The following is a 21081-nucleotide window of genomic DNA, read 5'->3' as shown; positions in this document are numbered from 1 at the left end:
ATGTAGTATCTTTTTCACCATCTCAAAGCACTTTACGTAGTTATTTTGAAATGACTCGTTATTTACTCAGATGCCGCAGCCGTTTTACTAACAGCAAGGCCCCACAAAAGAGCAATGAAATGAATTAGTTTAATCTTCTTTCTGGTGGGCACTTGGTTAAGGGAGGAATGTTGGCCAGGGCCCCAAATTAACTCTCTGCTTTTCAAGCGGTGCCATAAAACTTTTAACCATCTATCAAAGCAGATGGTATTTCAATTAAACGTGTTAACCAAACAAAGGGTGAGAATCCAGCCCACATGATTTCAATTTTTTTTTTCTCAAACAGTTAAGAAAAAAAGTGAACACTATCCCAACTATAATAGTTATATATAATTCTGTTTGAAACTTTATATTTTAGCTGGAATGCACAATTTATTAAAGAAAGCTACTGAAGAACTGGGCAATAGCCAGCGAATATTAAATTATAACGAGGTGCACAGAATAAATTTGAATTTAGAATATGGAACAGTTTTTAATGTTTCCCTCTTGGGGTCCTACCTACAAAATGGCGGTGTTGGTGAACAATTGCAGACGAGCACATTCTGGCAGACCCTCTCCAGATGTCAGTATGTCCAGATGGTTCCCATTCCCAAAGGTGATATGCTTCTAGGGAATCCTGCAAAAAAAATAATGCCTTGCTGCAGATTCCTGTCTATCCACTTCCCTAATCTGTGACATTCTAACTACCCTAAAAAAAAATATATGGCGTGCATCTAACCAGCAGAAGATACAAGATGCTGGACACACTGCCTGTGCCATATGATATCCAAACCTTGGGTCAACATGGTGATCGCAGGTCTCCCTCACTTTCTTCTGATAGACCTTTTGGAAGTTCACTTTGTTTGAATTTCATCTGCCATTTGGAAGTTCAATACAACAGTTAATAGGTGCTCAGCCAGATCACCCAAGCAGCAACAAATGGGCAGCACAGTGGTTAGCACAGTTGCTTCACAGCTCCAGGGTCCCAGGTTCGTTTCCCAGCTTGGGTCATTCTGTGTGGAGTCTGCACGTTCTCCCTGTGTCTGCGTGGGTTTCCTCCGGTTGCTCCGGTTTCCTCCCACAGTCCACAAAGACGTGCTGTTAGGTGAATTGGATATTCTGACTTCTCCCTCCCGAACAGGCACCAAAATGTGGCGACTAGGGCCTTTTCACAGTAACCTCATTGAAGTGTTAATGTAAGCCTACTTGTGACAATAAAGATTATTAAAGTTAAATTAGCTGTATGACCAGTTAGTATATTCTTGGTGATAGCTAAGGAAAGAGTCGTGAACACCGCCCAGTACATCACATGAGAAACTGCCTCCCAACCATTGACTCTGGCTACACTTCCCACTTCCTGGGGAAAGCGGGCAGCATAATCAAAGACCCCGCCCACCCGGCTTATTCACTCTTCCAACTTCTTCCATCGGGCAGGAAATACAAAAGTTTGAGAACATACACGAACAGATTCAAAAACAGCTCCTTTCCCCGCTGTTACGAGACTCCTGAATGACCCTCTTATGGACTGAACTGATCTCTCCACACACCCTCTCTACTGAGTAGCACTACATTCCGTATGCTTCTCCCAATGTCTGTGCCTATGTATTTAGATTGTATATTTTATGTTTGCCCGATGTATTTTCTTTTCATGTATGAAATGATCTGTCTGAGAACAATACTTTTCACTGTACCTCAGTACATGTGACACTGAACAAATCTAAATCCAAATCCAAGATGACATGGGATGGATTCCCCCACACATTTTTCACTCGTCTGCTCACCAATTGGGCTGAAATGTGGCCGGCCTCCAGTTATTGCAGGAAAGTATGAAACATCTTTTCATAAACATGCAGAGGCACGCCAAAACCTTGGTTTTAGAAATGGAAAGTTGAGGTGGATTGATATTCAACAGAAAATCCCAGGAATGTACAACACGGCAGCATCTGAGGGGCGAAAGAACAATTGACGTTTTGAGGCGGTGATCTTCATCAGAACAGCTGCCTCCCGAATGTTCTTTTCCAACCAGATGCCGCCATTTTCATTTTTCTTTTCTTTTTTTTCTGCTTGAATGTACAGGAGCGATGGGGAAGTGGATAGTGGCTTTCCATTTGAACGTTTGTTGTCACTCTGAAAGAAACCAACAACTTATATTTATACATCGTCTTTCACTTAATAAAACAGCCCAAGGAGCTTCGCAGGATCAATATAAAATTTAATTTAATTCTGAGCCCCACACACAGATGTTCAGTCAGATGATCAAAATCTTGGTCACACGGGTAGATTTTAAGGCGGGAAGTGACGTCAAGGGATGGAGAGGTGTCGGGAGGGAATTGCAGAGCTTAGGGCCTTGGCAACTGGAGGCACAGCCACCAATGTGGAACCGTTAAAATTGGAGTTCAGCAAGAACGCAGAGTGAGAGGTGCACAAAGACCTCACCGGGCCATTGGGCTGAAGAGGATTTCAGCAAAAGGGAGGGGTGCGGCCATAGAGAGAGCTGGGAAACCAGAATGAGAACTTTAAAATCAAGGCATTGCTTGACCGCGAGTTAATGTAGATCAGTGAGCACAGGGGTAATAAGTGAACAGGACTTGTTTGGTGTGAGTTACGACACGCGACAGCAGAGTTTTGGGTACTGTGGACAGGATGTGGGCGACCAACCAGGGTGGGGGTTGTTGGAATAGTCGTCTATGAGAGCAACTAAGGTGTGAATGAGTGAGACTTGCCTTTAGATCACTCCTTTTAAGACTCAAAGATGTCCCAAATCACTTCACAGCCAGCAAATTATCTTTCAAATGTAGTCGCTGTCTTTCCAAAACTTTTCTTCAGTTTGCCTTGCATTATTTTCCATGGGAAAACTTACTCAACAGGAAACTGTCCCTGAGATAGTGGAAAGAAAAATGAGGGATACGCATTACATTTGGTCTTTACTGGTCCCTAATGCTCAACTTCACTCAGTTAGCGAAGGTCAATGTTCACTCTTTTCATCCATTGGAACTAACTTTTGATGTGCGCGTCGTTATTGTGGGCTATTTTATCAAAAATAGGTTCTTGGGAAAATAATCTTCATTGTTTGCAGAACAATGCAACCCAACTAGTTATTGTTATTGATAGTTACAATGGACTCTGAGATGTCAGGAAATGAATAGACTGGCAATTTTAAAATGTCCTTGCATTGATTTTTATTTCAGCTGTGCATACAGATTGTGAGCCCTTTTGGAGAGACAGCAGGGTGACTGGGTTTATGAAGAACTTGAATTCATTCTAGACTCCTTGGGTGACAGTTGCACAGTGGTTTGCACTGTTGCATCGGTGCCTAGCACGGCACCAAGGACCCAGATTTGAATCCGGCTCTGGGTCACTGTCTCTGTGGAGTTTGCACATTCTCCCCGAGTCTGCATGGGTCTCACCCCCGCAACCCGAAATATGTGCAGGCTAAGTGGATTGGCCACGCTAAAATTGCCCATAATTGGATTTTTTTTTTAAACTTTAGGCCCCATTTCTTTTATAATTTTAGAATACCTCAATTCTTTTTCTTTTCCAATTACGGGGCGATTTAGCGTGGCCAATCCACCTACCCTGCACATCTTTTTGAGTTGTGGGGGTGATACCCACGCAGACACGGGGCGAATGTGCAACTTCCACACGGACAACTTTAGGCTCTTTAACCCAGGTTACTGGACTTATCGTGTTCTCCCCTTCCCTTTCTCTGGGGTCTCATTGAATCCTTACTTTAACACAAAAGGAGGGCTGTCTTGAGATTGGTCACCTGTGCACGTTTGGAGGTACAGTTCAGAGGCTGGGGAGTCTGGTGAAAGTCCTGTCTAGTGAAAGTCTTTAGACAATCTCCAAGGCACAAGTCAGGGGTATGATGGAACACTCTTCGCTTGCCTGGATGAATGAAGCTCCAACAACACCCGAGAAGCTCAGCACCATCGAGTACACCGCAGCCGTTGTGATACCGCATCAACAATCTTAAACATTCATTCCATCCTCCACTGGTGCCCAGCGGCAACAATATGTACCATCCACATGATACACAGCAGCAACTCACCAAAGCTTCATGGATTACAAATTCTAAATCCATGACCACCCACCTGGAAGGACTTGGGTGGTTATTTTTTTTACTGACGCAGATGAGGAGGACCTTTTCTGTGCTGTAGACTTCTGTGACCAAGACAGCAGACATATGGGAACACTAGCACTTGCAACTTTTACCCTAATTTCTCCCCCACATTCCAAATCATATTGACTTGAAAGTAGCTTAATTTTTCATCAATTAAACTCTGGGTATCAGTGCCTGTAATTAAAAGGCAACCCTTGCTCCGCACGTATTCAGGGAGAAATTACTCATTTCCAAAGAGCCACTTGGTTCTGGGGTGGACCATAGTTGGAGCCTTGTACACCAGCACTGAACAATTCTTTGTGAAATTATTTAATCTTAACAGCCCAAGCTTCGTTGTAAATCTGACACCAAAGCAATAAAGGTGGATGCACGTAGTGGGTCACATCTACGGAGAGAGTTCGTCGTTGATATTTTGAGTTTCTACCATATTAAAATCCTTCTAAAGAGGGTGTCTTTTGGACTGTGAACATGTTTCTTGAATAAAATACTGTCCCAAAAATTCAGATCCTTCAGGTTATATCTGTACCAACACTGATCAGGTGTACACATTGGATAAAAGCCACTCTGTCACTGACGAGGGGGGGTGGTCCCAAAATGCATTACCTCCCACTTTTCACTTTTCGGGGTTAAATTCCATTTGCCATTGTTCTGTCCATCTGACCAATGTCTTGTCTATATTGTCCTGTAATCTAAGCCATTCCTCCTCGCTATTTACCACACCACTTGCTGATCATACCTTCTACATTCACATCCAGAGCATTAATGTACACTACAAATTGCAAGGGACCCAGCACCAATCCCTGCGGAACAACATTGGACCCAAGCTTCCAGTCACAAAAAACAATCTTCAACCATCACCCTCTGCCTCCTGCTACTAAGCCAATTTTGGATCCAATTTGCCAAATTACACTGGACCCCATGAGCTTCTTGACCAGTCTCCCATGTGAGACCTTGTCAATAGCCTTGCTGAAATCCATGTAGACTACATCAACTACACTACCCTCGTCTACACACCTCATCACCTCCTCGAAAAATTCAATCGAATTTGTAAGAGATGGGGTGGAATTTGTAAGAGATGGGGTGGCATTCTCCGGCCATTAGGCACCTGGGTTTCCTGGTGGCATGGGATGTCTTCAATAGGACTAGCAGTGGGAAGAGAGAATCCTGCTAGCGAACGGCACACCATCCAGAAACACGTGGCTGGGGGACCGGAGAATCAAGCCCTCTATCCCCCTTTGACAAAGCCATGCTGACCATCCTTAATTAATTCTTGCTCCCCAGGTGAAGACTAATTCTGTCCCTCAGAATTTTTTCCAATAGTTTCCCTACCACTGAAGTTCGACTCTCTGGCCTGTAACTTCCTGACGTATCCCTGCCACTCTTCTTGAATAATGGCACCACATTGGCTATCCTCCAGTCCCCTGTGGCCAGAGAAGATTCAACAATTATTGACTGAGCTTCTGCAATCTCCTCCCTTGCCTCCCATGGCAGCCTGGGATATATCTCATCTGGGCCAGACTATCAGGATAAAAGGTTGACCATTCATGTCTGAGATGAGGAGCAATTTCTTTACTCGAGGGTTGTGAGTCTTTGGAATTCTCCATCTACGAAGTTTGTGGATGCCCAATCTTTGAGTATATTCAAGACTGACAGATTTTTGGATATTAAGAGAATTGAGAGATAAGAGTGGGAAGGTGGAACTGATGGAGAAGATTAGCCATAATCCTATTGAATGGTACAGCAGACTTGAGGGCCCATATAGCCGACCCTTGCTCCTTTTTCTTATGTTCAAAAGGTTTACAGGAACCTAGAACTTAAACAGTTTTTCCAAATTTGTTCCCTCACAAAGTTAATGTTTCAGGAATGCTAGCAACCCCCTTATACCTTGCCAAAGTGAAGGCAACTCCTGAGTGTTGCAAACTAATTGTTCATTGAGGATAACACAGCTGGCGCTACCCAGCAAAGGTTGCTGTGCGGCATGCAGATGTGAAACCCTCTTCGCCCCTGTGGCACTGAGGCTAAAAGTCATGCCCTGACTCGGAGCTATTTTGGAAACTACTGCAAGTAAGCTTGTTACTTGAAGGAAAGGAGGTTTTATTGAAAGATTCTTTATTCAGTCAGTGTAAATAATGCATGTTTTGTCAAGTGACAAGTTGGTAATGGAGCATGTTTAGTTGAGGGCCTAACAGTATCCTGTAGCAACCATTTAAATGCAGGAACTCTACGAATGACATCAATTGACTGTGAGGAGAACCTTTTTCATTTCATGAATTATAGCTGGAGCCAAACGGGAAGCTTGTTTCCAATTATTCAATTTGATTACCTTCTTTGGGAAGCTCATTTAGCTATCATGTATTTAATTATGAGTGCAATTTTAAATGCATGAGAGTTTCCTCTACTTCCACCCCCACAACCACTTAATAACAAATATAAACTTGGTTCAAACGATTGTGCTTTCACTTCTTGGGTCAAATCTCACTCTGGACTTGAAGATACAATCTAGGCTGACCCTCTTTCACATGAGGCATTCCTTTAAATCCTTGTTTATCGCTGCGAATGGTTCACGTGACCAATAAAGACCAATAATGTTGGTTCCTGCGTCGCCTACCTTTAGATTTAGACTTATTGTCATATGTACCGAGGTTACAGTGAAGAATATTCTGCATACAGCCCAAACAGATCGTTCCATACATGAAAAACATAGGACATACGATAAGTACACAATGTAAATACATAGACACAGACATAGAGTGAAGCATACGGAGTGTAGCACTACTCAGTAGAGAAGATGTGTGGGGAGATCAGTTCAGTCTGTAAGAAGGTCATTCAGCAGTCAGATAACAGCGGAGAAGAAGTTGTTTTTGAACCTGTTAGTGCGTGTTCTCAGACTTATCTTCTGCCCAGTGGAAGAGAGACTAACCTGGATGGGAGGGGTCTTTGATTATGCTGCCTGCTTTCCCAAGGCAGCGGGTGGTATAGACCGAGTCGATGGATGGGAGGCGGGTTCGCGTGACGGAATGGGCTGTGTTCACGAGCTGACGGTCTTGGGCCGAGCAGTTGTCATACCAGGCTGTGATGCAGCCCGGATGGGATGCTTTCTATGGTGCATCTGTAAAAATTGGAGAGAGTGAATGTGGACATGCCAAATTTCCTTAGTTTATAATTGTGATCACACTTTTTAATAGAAAAAGCACACTTAATTGGAGTGAAAGCACTGAGAAAATGATGTATAAATGCATTTTTTAAAAACACTGGCTGTGTGGCTGGTGCAATGCCTTGAGCAATTGTTGATGTTGCTCTGAGAAAGAGGAAAATGGAGTCCCTCATCAGGCCTGAAGATATACTGTTCCTCAGTGCTCCAGTCCGTTACTTCCAGCACCAGAATCCAGTCCCAGCTGCTGTTCCTTCGCAACTCCCAACTCATTTGAAAACACCTGCGCATCTCCCTTTCAGTGAAAAAGAATTGCAGCCAAAGACACAACAGAACCACAAGACTCTCAAACTTCCTGTCTCCCTTAATCTTCCTTGAACAAGGGCCAAGGCCCATAGTGCAAGTCTTAACCAAGATCAGAAAGAGTGGGAGACAAGATGAGAGGAATCAAAAACGCCAGCAGTCGATGGCACCAAGCTCAAGTCTAAAAGACGAATTAGTGATGAGAGGGAAGGGAGGTGAGTGGTTCCAAACTTCTGGAAAAGAAATTAAAATTAGAAAGTGATGCAATGACTTTTTATTTCAGCACAATGAGATTTCGGAGGCGCCGCAGGTGGGGCGAGGTATTTGCAAGCTTTCTTTGGCACCTCAACCCCATCTCTTGAGTGTTTCAGAAAGCTATGGGCACAGTCGACCCAGGCACGAAAAAACATTAAGCGATAGCAGCCTGTACGTGAAAGCAGGGCTGGATGTTCACGTATCCTCTTCAGTTGTGCAATTCTAGCAGTCATTGAATGGAGCCTGATAGCTGCAGAGGGAAAGTAATGTCAGTCCGTCTGTGTTTGAAGCGGAGCTGGCTCTTTCTAACACAGCTGCTCCAAGACTATATTGTGGGTGGACTTCAACAGAGTGAATTGGAGTGACTAGCAACTTTGCAGCTGAAGTCTGGAAATTTGAGCTGGATTCCAGCTTCCCTGGGCCTGCTAAAGGGATATGTATGCTGATTGTCAACTGCCGTCGACTTTTTTTTCTGCAAAGATTTGAAAGAGCAATATTTGAAAAGGAGGGGCGGGGGCCGGGGGGGCAGGAGGGGGGGGAGCCTACGACTGGAAATCTGGATTAAAAATAGATGGTGCTGGTTTTATTAGAGCTTTGACGCAGAATGAATCACAAAAATGAAAATCATCTTTTGCTTTGGGATACTGACTGACCTAACTTTGGATCTGTAAATAAAAAGTCAGTTGACTCTCGAGCTGCTTATGATTAACATATGCAAAACTTTCTTTTGTTAAAACTGTACAGTAGCCATTGCCGCTGGCTACTTATACTGGCCGCTTATCAGCACTGCAACCTCTTGCTATTTCCGACCTATTTGGCTGCCTGGGTGTTCATTAAGCTTGGTGCTCCATTTTGCACTTTGTTTTTATTCCCTCGCCCGAGAGCCTTTCGTTCTGACTGCGTGCTTTTACTTTTCAGATTAGTCGTGAGAGCTGGTGTCCTGATCCTACGCTGGTACAACCAAAGCAGAGTACCAGTGCGGCCGGTAAGTTAATCTTCACTGGTTACCATGGCTAGAATTGTATGACTCCTTGTGTTCTGAAATGTGCTTCACTAATGATAAATTATAGAGGTTTACAGCCAGGAAACAGGCCCTTCAGTCGAACTTATCCATGCTGCCCAGTTTTTACCATTAAGCTAGTCCCAATTGCCCGCATTTGGCCCATATCCCTCTATACCCATCTTGCCCATATAACTGTCAAAATGCTTTTTAAAAGACAAAATTGTACCCGCCTCTACTATTGCCTCTGGCAGCTCGTTCCAGACACTCACCACCCATAGACTTTACAGTGCAGAAGGAGGCCATTTGGCCCATCGAGTCTGCACCGGCTCTTGGAAAGAGCACCCTACCCAAGGTCAACACCTCCACCCTATCCCCATAACCCAGTAATCCCACCCAACACTAAGGGCAATTTTGGACACTAAGGGCAATTTATCATGGCCAATCCACCTAACCTGCACATCTTTGGATTGTGGGAGGAAACCGGAGCACCCGGAGGAAACCCACGCACACACGGGGAGAACGTGCAGACTCCGCACAAGAGAGTGACCCAAGCTGGGAATCGAACCTGGGACCCTGGAGCTGTGAAGCAATTGTACTAACCACTATGCTACCGTGCTGCCCTCTGTGTGAAAACATTGCCTCTCTGGACCTTTTGTACCTCACCTTAAACTTCTGCCCTCTAGTTTTAGACATCCCTACCTTTGGGAAAAGATGTTGACCAGCTACCTTATCTATGCCCCTCATTATTTTATAGACCTCTAAGCCTCCTACACTCCGGGGAAAAAAGTCCCAGTCTATCCAGCCTCTCCATATAACTCAAACTATCAAGTCCCGGTAGCATCCTAGTAAATTGATCAAAAATGTCCCAAAGGCCTGCAGCGATTAATTATAATGGGTCAGTACCCTGAGATATTACATTGAGGTCGATGAGGCCATTTAAAAAATGAAAAAAAATGTTTGACTAACTCAATGAAATCACCTTTGTCCGACCTCGATGTTTCCTGGTGCCGTCTGGAGGTGTTGCAAGATGATAAGTTTGAGTTGGTTCCTTTCTAAAGCCATCAATGCTATACTGTTGCATGTGTGGACCAGAGGGGTGTTTTAAATTTAAATGTAATTTTTTTTTAAATGGTGTAATAGGTCATGTCAGAACTCTCCTGCATCAGGTGGTCTCTACAAGTTATCTCTCCTTTCCTCCTCCCCTCCCCAATAAAATTTAAAAGTCCAGACGAGGGGCACTTCAGACTTGAGGGAACTAATTCAGAGAAGCACATGGATTTCATGAACGCAGCGCGGTAGCACAGTGGTTAGCACTGTTGCTTCACAGCTTCAGGGTCCCAGGTTCGATTCCCGGCTTGGGTCACTGCCTGTGTGGAGCCTGCACATTCTCCTCATGTCTGCGTGGGTTTCCTCCGGGTGCTCCAGTTTTCCCCAAAAGTCCCGAAAGACATGAATTGGACATTCTGAATTCTCCCTCAAGTGTACACGAACAGACGCCGGACTGTGGCGATTATGGGCTTTTCACATTAACTTCATTGCAGTGACAATGTAAACCTACTTGTGACAATAATAAAGATTATTATCAGAAGGTTCCGCCACTGTGGTGGCAATTAGCTTTCATTTAAATTGCCAATGCTAGGAAAAGCATTTATTTTCTTAGGCTTTGCTTTAAGGTTAAGAAATTAAACACTTTCCCCGTCTCAGACACCCCACCTTGATGCAAATCTTCCCCTGTCAGCACCTCCAACTCATTTCAAGACCATCGTCAGCCAATCATCCCTTTCACTACTCCAGTGTCACACTTTTTTTCCATTTCCCATGTCAGTCGTTGTTTCAATGAAGTTAGAAAATTGTTTTTTTTTTTAGTCTTGGGTCTTAAAACTGCTCTGTCGCATTCCAAGTGTTCTTCTGACAGAGCGAACCTTCAGGCTGGGCTAGGGTTGAACCCATTATTGCAGTGAAGGTTTGTGTCAAACAGTGCAGTTGCTACCCTGGGGGCATCAATCTTACTCTGGAATGATCTCATCAGTAGTTAATTTAGAGTTTTCTAACTGAGCAGTAATTTGGACTTTGTCCAATTTTTTTTTATTTTTTTTGTTGTTAATTCTTGTTAAGAGTGCCTATAAAATGTCATGTGAATCGAAATCTTTCCACCATCCCAGGCATGAAGAAGGTTTTCCTGTTACATATTTGAACGGGTGAAGTGGGTAAATGTAGAAATCCGTTCTGCTTTCGGGTTTGTTTGCTTACCTGGAAGGATTTCTGAATCCTTACTTGATGCCAGTTTCACCTACACTGCAACTCGAGTATATACCACACACTGCTGCTCTACCCATGATTATATGTAATCACATTTAAATATATATGTACTCTGTGTAAATTATTTTGTGTTTTATTGCGGCTTCAGCCTTAAAACTACAGAACGCCCTTGACAACCAGAACGATGGCACAAAACTTTAGTTGGAACAAGTTTTGACTGCCTTCCGAATTAACTCAGAAGAGACCCATTTAGGCCTTGATGGGTTCAGAAAATAATTCCGTCAAATCATCCCCCAATTCTCAAATGCAGTTTGTGGTTAGCGGATTAAAATAATCCTGTTAGATAGTATTGTACGCTGGAAGGGGAGGGTTGGGAGTTGGACAGCAATTAAAGAATTCAATTTGCTCAATTGACAATAGATCCTTCTGTAATGTGGAGACAGAAAGCACATCTGGTAACATACCAGCAATTTGGACTGTGTAGCACTTGTACTGGGAGTGGTTGGAATAAACTCTGGGTAACAGTGAGATGCTTATCACCGATTCTCAAGTTGAAGCAGGTCCGATAACTCATCCATGGATGAAATGTGGCCAAATTCACGAGCTGGATATTTACTCAGTATGACATACAGGCCTCACAATTCCCCATGCAATTTTGCTTCCTGTACCCTCATGTAGCTGCTGCTCTGGAGTGATGACGGGCCACTTGTAGCTATTGGAATTGTTTCAAAATGAGTTCCAAATGCGTGTTACTGAGTAGCTTATATACAAATAAGGAATGGGAGTGGGGACGGTGAAATGATTGGTCGATACAATGATCCACAAAGGCTGGCACGGCCGCACAGTGGTTAACATTGCTGCCTCACAGCGCCAGGGGCCAGGGTTCAATTCTCACTTGGACTGACTGTCTGTGTGGAGTTTCGCACATTCTCCCCATGTCTGCGTGGATTTCCTCCAGGTGCTCCGGTTTCCGCCCACAGTCCAAAGATGTGCAGGTTAGGTGGATTGGTTATGCCAAATTTCTCCTTGGTGTCTAGGGTTACAAAGATAGGGCGTGGGCCTAGGTAGAGTGCTCTGTCAGAGGGTCGGTGCAGACTCGATGGGCTGAATGGCCTCCCCCTGCACTGTAGGGATTCTATGATATTAATTTGTGGTCTCCAATTGCTTCCACCATAATGCACATCACCACTGGCTCTTCAGCTGAATTCCAAAAAGCTTAAAACGCCCTCTCCACCCGCAGCCGACATTTGAATACAGCCTATACTCTGAACTTGTTTAGCTTATTTTTCTATTATTTGAAGGGACATATAGTGAATTTTCTCTCAGTCACCTGTTAATATCCTTCCAAACTGCTGGCGGCACTGTCAGTGTGTGCTCTGCGCTATCAGCCGACCCTGAAATGAAATGAAATGAAATGAAATGCAATCCTCTTTAATTCCTAACCATTCAAGTTCTGCTCACCTCCCTTCCATTAGAACTCGGATGGGTTTGCCAGGTTCACAAGTTCATAGAGGTGGAACGATATCTCCACGGTCCCCAGACAGCAAGTACTGTATAAATAAATATTCTCATTCTATCCGTATAAGATCACGCTGGCTGTCACAGATTTATTTCTCTGAGGTTGCTCTTTAAGGTTTGTGTGGTCCAAATTGTAAAAAGAAATTCCATTCTCTAAGGATTAGAACCTCACTGCCTTGACTGGATTGGTGCCAATGTTTGCAGATCAGTTGAAGAAAGACTCCGTACAAAACCAGATTTATTTTTGGAGGATAGGTGTGCCATTCAGCTCTTAATTGGTGGCACGGTTCAAATGCGTAAAACTGCAGGTGAAACCAGGAAGAGAGGAGAAATTGTCTTTGTGGATTCTTCCTTTTCATTTTCCTTCCTGCCATCTCCTCTCCAGTCCGAAATTTGCTGGCCCGTGCTAATGTAGGGGGCGATTCTCCGATATGGAGGCCAAGTGTAAGGGTCCGGGCATGACCTATTCTGGCCCCCACAGGGGGCCAGCACAGCGCTGGAGCGGTTCACGCCGCTCCAGCGTCCTTACATGGCGTCAAATGGGCGCCGCGCCAACCCGCGCATGCGCAGTTGGGCCGCGCCATCCTGCGCATGCGCGGGGAACGTCTTGCGCATGCCGGCCCCTCACCAACATGGCGCCGGTGTTCTGGGGCCACGCGCGGATGGAGGTAGGCCCGGGGGGTGGGCCCCGATCGCAGACCAGACCCCATCGGAGGCCACCCCGGTGAAGGAGCCCCACTCCCTCCTCCGCAGGCGGCCCCCCCCCAGTGTTCCCGCAGTGTTTCCGCCGGCAGCGACCAGGGGTGGACGGCGCCGGCGGGAACCTGTCATGTCGTAGCGGCCATTCGGCCCATCCGGGCCGGAGAATCACCGCTCGCCGGTACTCCGAGCGGCCTGGTGCGAATCGCGCGCCGCTGGTTTCCGGGGGGTGGGAGGGTCGGGGCGGCGTGGCGCGATTCGCGCGGCATCCCAGCGATTCTCCCAACCGGCGTGGGGGGGGGGGGGGGGGGGGGGGGGGAGGAGAATAGCGCCCGTACAGTTTTCGAGAAGCCAATATTCTTTGTGTATCTCAGCCTAAGCAAGCCACGTTGGGCAAATGTAGGGCGACTACATTTCAAGTGTATTTAGAGCGCCATATGCGACTTTGAAATGCTCTGAGGTTGTGAAATTTGCTGCGAGGCAAATGTCAGGAACATGATGGAATACTCTCACCATTGCCAAGCTGAGTGCAACTCCAACAACACTTCAGAAACTTAACACCATCCAGGACAAAACCGTCTGTTTGATCAGCATCCAATTCATCCCCTTAAACTTTCACTCCCTCCACCACCAACGCACAGTGGCAGCAGTGTGTACCATCTACAAGATGCACCACGCAATTCATCAAGGCTAATTTGACAGCACCTTGCAAACCCATGATCTCTGCCACCTAGACTGGGCACTGGTAGCAGGCAGATGGGAACACCATGACCTACATGATCTCCCAAGTCACAAGCCACCCGACTTGGATGTAGCTGTGGAGAAATCTTGGGACCCTCTTCCCAGCACATGGACTGCAGCAGTTCAAAGTGGAAGGTCACCACTATTTCAAAGGCAATTGGGGATGGGTCACACAAGCTGGACTGGGCATTGATGCTCATATCCTATGAAAGAATTGAAAGTCGATGAACACAACCTTGTTACAGACCTCTAGCCAGCTCTCAGCAGTGGCTAAAAGACTGGACCAGATGGCATAATGTTTTTACGTTTTAAGACTGTGCGAAAAGATCAATTCGTTCCAGAAGTGATAATATAAGAAATAGGGCTAGGTTATTTTATAAACAAACTTTACTAAAAGAAAACAATATTTAACCTTTTATTTCAGGGTGGCACAGTGGTTAGCACTGCTGCCTCACAGTACCAGAGAACGGGTTCAATTCCCGCCTAGGGTCACTGTCTGTATGCACGTTCTCCCCGTGTCTGCGTGGGTTTCCTCCGGGTGCTCCGGTTTCCTCCCACAACCCAGACGATGTGCACTTTAGGTGGATTGGCCATAAAATTGTTTCTTGGTGTTCAAAAGGTTAGGTGGGGTTACGAGGAAAGGGTGGGCTGTAGGCCTAGGTAGGGTATACCTTTGAGAGGGTTGGTGCAGGCTCGATGGGCCGAATGGCCTTCTGCACTTACTGATTCTATTCTATGATTCGGCTCCAAAAGATTACATGCAGTTTCTTACTCTTAACACATTAGTCCCTATTAAAGATCACTTTCAACAACCATGCTGCTCTCATGCTGCTTACACAGACAGGCCAAGGCAATACTTGCATTTACGAAGCAATTTTTCTTCTGTTAGGGACATTTGCTCAGAATCCTTTTCCAAAGTCCAATACCTGCCTTAGTGGTAACTTTCATGACCTCTCTGGTTGATTTCCGCAGCCGTCTGCCTCTAACTGTTCAGAACAATATTCTCATTCTCAGCTCTGTCCACCCACTGAAGCAGAGGTTCTCCCTCAGGTGGCATGGCTTGAATCCATTATCATTACCGTGACTGTCGGATTTTCCACTCCCGTTTCTTCAAAAGAACAGAGCTGTGGCATTCATATGAAACTAACTTTCCATTGATGGAAGAGTCATCTAACTCTGTGATGGGATAATGGCCGGTCAAATAACATTATCCCGAATGACAATGGATCTTAAGTGGATCATTCTGGCTGAACCTGTTTATTCACACTGACAAGGTTAAATCTGAATGGGACAAGGTAACTCAGGATGTGGGCTATCCCTCGGACTCTGCTGTTAGCAGTCTCTTCCCTCTGTCTGTTTAACCCCTAAGTTGCCTGCTACATCTTGGACCTTATTTCTGGACCCAAGTTCTGAATAATCTCCCATGCATGGCAGTCTTTCTAGGCACTTTTCATCTGTGAACTTGGGCATGGTTGCATCATAAAATTCTGATCTCACCCTTACCTGGCATCCAAAGACATGCCTGCTTTCCAGCAGGATATACAGGATAGTAATCAAGTGCAGAAACCCCTGCTTACAGTCCTTCTGTAACCTTGCTGTAACTGAGAACACAACCCAGTGAGTGAACTGGGCATCTTTCTGGTCTGTTTGAGTGCAAGTTTCAAGGTCCAGACATGTTGAACACCTAATATTTTGGTGTATTTTCCTTCTCACATCTAGTGTGCAGCAAATAAGCTGGTCATTCAGCCCAACTAATCTCTGCTAATGTTGAAGCTCACATGAACCTCCTTCCACACTACTTCATTTAATACCATCGGCAGATCCTTCTATTCATTTCTCCATCTTACACTTGCATAGCTTCACCTTAAATGCATCTATGTTATTCACTGCAACTATTTTTGATCCTGAGAACAGTATCCTGCATTGCAAATGATGGCATTTGCAGGGGTTTGTTTATTATCATAACCTAACCATAAAAATGCACCTCCAGAGGTAGAAAGAGAGGTTTTAAGGTGTGGGACCAATCGATCTTAAATGAGTATCAGCATGGCTAAGTGGCTTACTGTGATGTTTGGGTCAGAAGGTTGCAAGTTCAAGCCTCACACAGTGACTTAAATGGGTGGAACCGAAGCGGAGACTAGTTTGGAAGGTGGGTAGGGACACCAATTTAAAACAAACGGCAGAAGACCCAGAGGGGAAAACATTGGAAAGGGTGCAGAGGAGATTTACCAGAATGTTGCCTGGTATGGAGGGAAGATCTTATGAGGAAAGGCTGTGGGACTTGAGGCTCTTTTCGTTAGAGAGAAGAAGGTTAGGAGGTGACTTAATTGAGGCATAGAAGATGATCAGAGGATTGGATAGGGTGGACAGTGAGAGCCTTTTTCCTCGGATGGTGATGTCCAGCACGAGGGGACATAGCTTTAAATTGAGGGGAGATAGGTATAGGACAGATGTCAGAGGTCGGTTCTTTACTCAGAGAGTAGTAAGGGCGTGGAATGCCCTGCCTGCAACAGTAGTGGACTCGCCAACACTAAGGGCATTCAAATGGTCATTGGATAGACATATGGACGATAAGGGAATAGTGTAGATGGGCTTTAGAGTGGTTTCACAGGTCGGCGCAACATCGAGGGCCGAAGGGCCTGTACTGCGCTGTAATGTTCTATGTTCTGTGGCTGCCTTCCTGCCGCCTTGATTAATTCTGGGCCGGCAAGGCTGATTAGACAGCCTTCACACCCTGCCACCAATTGAGGCACTTAAGTGGACCAATTAATGCCTACATGGGGCCCTCTTCTCGTGTCGCTCATATTTCACCAATGGCAACGAAAGCATGGGGAGCCCGAAGAGCAAACCCAAGGGCAGGGTCCCTCATTGTCAGGCCCTTGCTGCCTGTGACCAAGTGCTGAAAAGGGGAAGCACGCTGAGAGTGGGGGGGGGGGGGCGGGGCGAGAGCGCGAGGGATTATCTTGTAGAACGATTCCTGAACTACAAGAGAATTGAGGGTTATGGCAGAAACTGAGAGTTAAGGTCCGCCAAATCACATTAAAAGGTGGAGCAGGTGTAAAGAACCATATAGTCTACTGCTGCTGTTTCTTATGTTCCCACTTATAGATAGTATTGGCGCCAACACAAATGGTCACCAGTAAACTGGTACAGTATTAGATACAGAAATGTTTTTGAAAAACAGCATTTATCAATCATATTGTTGAATCTCACTGTTACATGTGCTTGACTGTTACCCAGCCAGTTGCAGCTATTATAGCAATCAAGAGAGGTTGAACAGACCAGGGATCCTTTTGTGTAGAAAAGAAAAGACCTGATAGAGGTCTTTTATCATTATGAAATTATTTGATGATAGAGTTGGCACAGATAATATGTTTTCACTGGGCAGCACGGTAGCACAGCACAGTTGCTTCACAGATCCAGGGCTCCAGGTTCGATTTCCGGCTTGGGTCACTGTCTCTACAGAGTCAGCACGTTATCCCCATGTCTGCTTGGGTTTCCTCTGGGTGCTCTGGTTTCCTCCCACAGTCCAAAGATGTGTCGGTGAGGTGGATTGGCCATGATAAATTGCCCTCGTGTCCAAAAAGGTTAGGTGGGGTTACAGAGATGGGGTGGGGGCGTGGGCTTAAGTAGGGTGTTCTTTCCAAGAGCCGGTGCAGACTCAATGGGCCGAATGGCCTCCTTCTGCACTGTAAATTCTATGGGGGTTGAGACCAGATTCAGCTGCCATCTGTATAAGGCAGTCACTAATAAATCCAATAGGTGAATTTAGGAAAGATGTTCTTACCCAGGAAGCCATTGGAATATAGAACTCGCTGCCACAAGTAGTTGAGGTGAATAACGCAGGGATTTGAGGGGAGCTAGATAAACACCGGGGAGAAAGGAAAAGAAGGATATGCTGATGGGATGCATCGAAGAAGAGTGAGAGGAGCGTTTTGTGAAGCATCAAATCTTTTGACCAAATGGTCTGTTTCTGTCCTGTACACACCACCCATGTATACCACATCAACCACATTACCCTCATTGACCTTTTCTGTACCTCTGCAAAAAAAAAAAAAAAACCCTCCCAGTTAGTTAAGCACAATTTCTCCTTTAGAAATCCATGCTGGCTCCTCCTAATCAACCCACATTTTATCATATAATTCATAATTCTATCCCGAATAATTGTTTCTATAAGCTTCCCTACCACTGACTGGTCTGAAGGGCTTATCTTGTTACCCTTTTTTGAACCAGGGGCATAATGTCTGCATTTCTCCAGTCCTCTGGCACCTCCTTGTGTTTAGAGAAGACTGTAAGATTATGGTTAGCGCCCATGCAATTTCCACTCTCTCTTCCTTCAATATCCCGGCATGCATCTTACCAGGTCCTGGTACCATGTCAATTTTAAGCCAGTCTATTCAACACTTCCTCCTAATCAATCTTAACTCTTCTGGTGACAACGTTTGCTCGTCTTTCACCATGGCCTGGTCGCATCCAACTCCTTGGTTAAGATAGATTCAAAATATTAATTTTTTACAAATCAAATTTGTAACATTTCCAGAGAAAAGACAGGCCCTATATGCAAAGAGTCTTAACATAGTGAAAACAAACAGTGGGAAAGAATAAACATGTTAATAAAGCGCTTCCCATGTCAGCTCTGTTTGCCCTGCCCTGCGTGTTCAACTAAACTAACGCGGCTCTAACCCCCCCCCCCCCCTCGGGTGCAGCTGCTGTCGGTTTCCTGCGTTGTTCCCTGAGAGTCTGCAAGTGACCTTCTCCCCCGGGGGATCCCTAGACACCCCCCCCCCCCCCCCCATGCCTACTTAAGTCTTCTCTGATTTCCTTCCTGGCTGCCCCCCCCCCCCCCCCCCCCCCTCCAAAGCTCCCCTTCCCCCCCCGAGGCCTGACCTGCCAGGTCAGCCCTGCGCTTGGCCCTAGCCCGCCCCCCCTCCTACTCTCCCTGGGGCCCCCTGACCTACGCTAGCTACGCTGACCCCTGCCCTTTGCGCCTGTCTGTCTCTCACTCAAGCACTCGGGCCCTCTCCCCACACACCAAGGACCCATTAACCTGATCGTATCTCCCCGTGCCCTTCCATTTCCCCTGACCAGCCCCTAGCCCATCCCCCTCTCCGAGGCCCCGATCTCCCGCCAAAAGATACCAAGCGCGGGGCCCCCTTTGCAGGGCCCCTCTCTCTTACCCTCAGCCCCCGCTCTCTGTCCCGGCTGAAAACAATCTTGGATAGAACATTACAGTACAGGATAATTTAACAAACCGCTGCCACACTGAGAGCCAAGAGTCCTTTAGTTCAAGTCCAGCTTCTTCTTTTAATAAAAGTCCACACCTAGTCAGAGCAAATTAGGTTAACAGACCGCTGCCACTGTACAGCACTGAGAAAACTAAGTGCCCGCTAATTCAAGTCCAGTTTCTTTTCTTTAATAAAAGTCAAAACCTGTTCTGGTGTCTCAAAGTAGTAGTGGAGTTCCTCAAACGTAACCCAAAGCTTCGCAGGATACAGCATTCCAAACCTCACCTCCTTTTTGTAGAGGGCTGCCTTTATCTTGATGAATCCTGCACGCCTTTTGGCCAGCTCTGTTCCCAAGTCCTGGTAGATGTGCACCTCGCAGTTCTCCCATCTGCTCCTCCTCTCCACCTTGGCCCATCGCAGCACACGTTCCCTGCCAGCAAGCCGGTGAAAGCGGACCACCAAGGCCCTCGGTTGGTCGCCCGTCCTGGGCTTCCTTGCGGGGGCTCTATGCGCCCCATCCAACTCCAGGGGTAGGGAAGGCTTCTGGCCCCATCAGCGCCTTGAGCATACCTTTCACGTATGCACCCACATCCGACCCCTCACAGCCCTCGGGGAGGCCAATGGTCCTCAAATTCTGCCTCCTGGCTCTGTTCCCCAGCTCTTCAAGCTGCTCCTGCATCCTCCTCTGGCGGGCGTTCAGCTCTTCCACCTCGTGCTCCAGCTCCCCCACCGTGTCCGCCTGGCTGAAGAGCTTCACCTCAACCTCCCTGAGCGCCTTCTCGTGGACCGCCTGCGCCTCGACCATTCGGTCCATTACCGCCCTCATCGGTTCCAACATGTCCCTCTTCAATTCGGCGAAGCAGTTCTTAAAAAACTCCATCTGCTGCTCCCTTGGCCAGTGAGCCTCCGCTCCCTGGTCCCTGCCGTCCGCCATGTTTCGCCGCCTGGCCTGGGGTCCCCGCTGCTCCCGCTTCCAGCCCTGCCGCTCCACTCGACCACTTCTGGTCCAGCTGCTCATACCCTGGCGGGGAAGCCTCTTCCCTATCATCCCCTCAACCTAGTCAGGTCCCGCAAAAGTCCATTTAAATGGTCCGTTTGCCCATCGCGGGCGGGAGCAATCCGACCTGCGACCTGTTTCCTCAAGGGCGCCACCGAAAGTCCAAAATATTAATTTAATATGCCCGCAATGCTCCCTACCTCCATGTGTAAATTCCCTTTTAGGCCCTTCTCGGCCCTACATCTTTGCCACCCTTTTACTATTTATATGCCTATAGATGACTTTGGGATTCTCCTTTATGTTGGCTGCCAGTCTTTTCTCATAATCTCTCTTCGCTTCTCCAGTGAGCTTTTTCTCCTCCCCTCTGAACCTTTTGTCTTCCTCCTTGGTTCTTGCTTAGGTAGACGCTTGAGAGGAACGAGACATTCCTGACTATGATAAACATCTATTTATGAATTATGCTATTGGCCATGATGCATTGAACGTTCGGTTGTTGTATGGACATCCTCCAGACTCTGGGTTCTGTCTCTAAATCCAACCCAGACTGATGAAATGAAAGTCTCCTCAATGAGCTGGCAAGGTGCAACATCAGATGGGTTTGCGAAGTCTCAGTTCAGTTCTCATGGATATGGACCTGGAATGCAAAACTACTCGTACCGTGGCCCTGATGGACAATCTGAATGAGTGGTGTGAGAAATAGTAAAACATCAAACTGTTTCAGTATGGGTTCTCTTCTCAGTTTGGGGTTCAGTCCTAGTGTTGGTAGATTATAGACGAGAAAGCCTCTTT

The 21081-nt window shown here is 46.3% G+C and overlaps 1 protein-coding gene across 1 annotated transcript in view; it reads left to right on the top strand.

Annotated features, from left to right (window-relative positions):
* Window positions 1–21081, top strand: part of LOC140387413 (A-kinase anchor protein 13-like) — a 478070-nt gene that overhangs the window by 249771 nt on the left and 207218 nt on the right. The window contains 1 exon segment of the mRNA XM_072470498.1: window positions 8769–8835. Coding sequence (XP_072326599.1) covers window positions 8769–8835 — 67 coding nt within the window.

This window comes from Scyliorhinus torazame, chromosome 12, assembly GCF_047496885.1.
Source record: "Scyliorhinus torazame isolate Kashiwa2021f chromosome 12, sScyTor2.1, whole genome shotgun sequence".
NCBI lineage: Eukaryota > Metazoa > Chordata > Chondrichthyes > Carcharhiniformes > Scyliorhinidae > Scyliorhinus > Scyliorhinus torazame.
The sequence above is the reverse complement of the archived record's forward strand: the minus strand, read 5'-3'. Positions and strand labels throughout refer to the sequence as shown.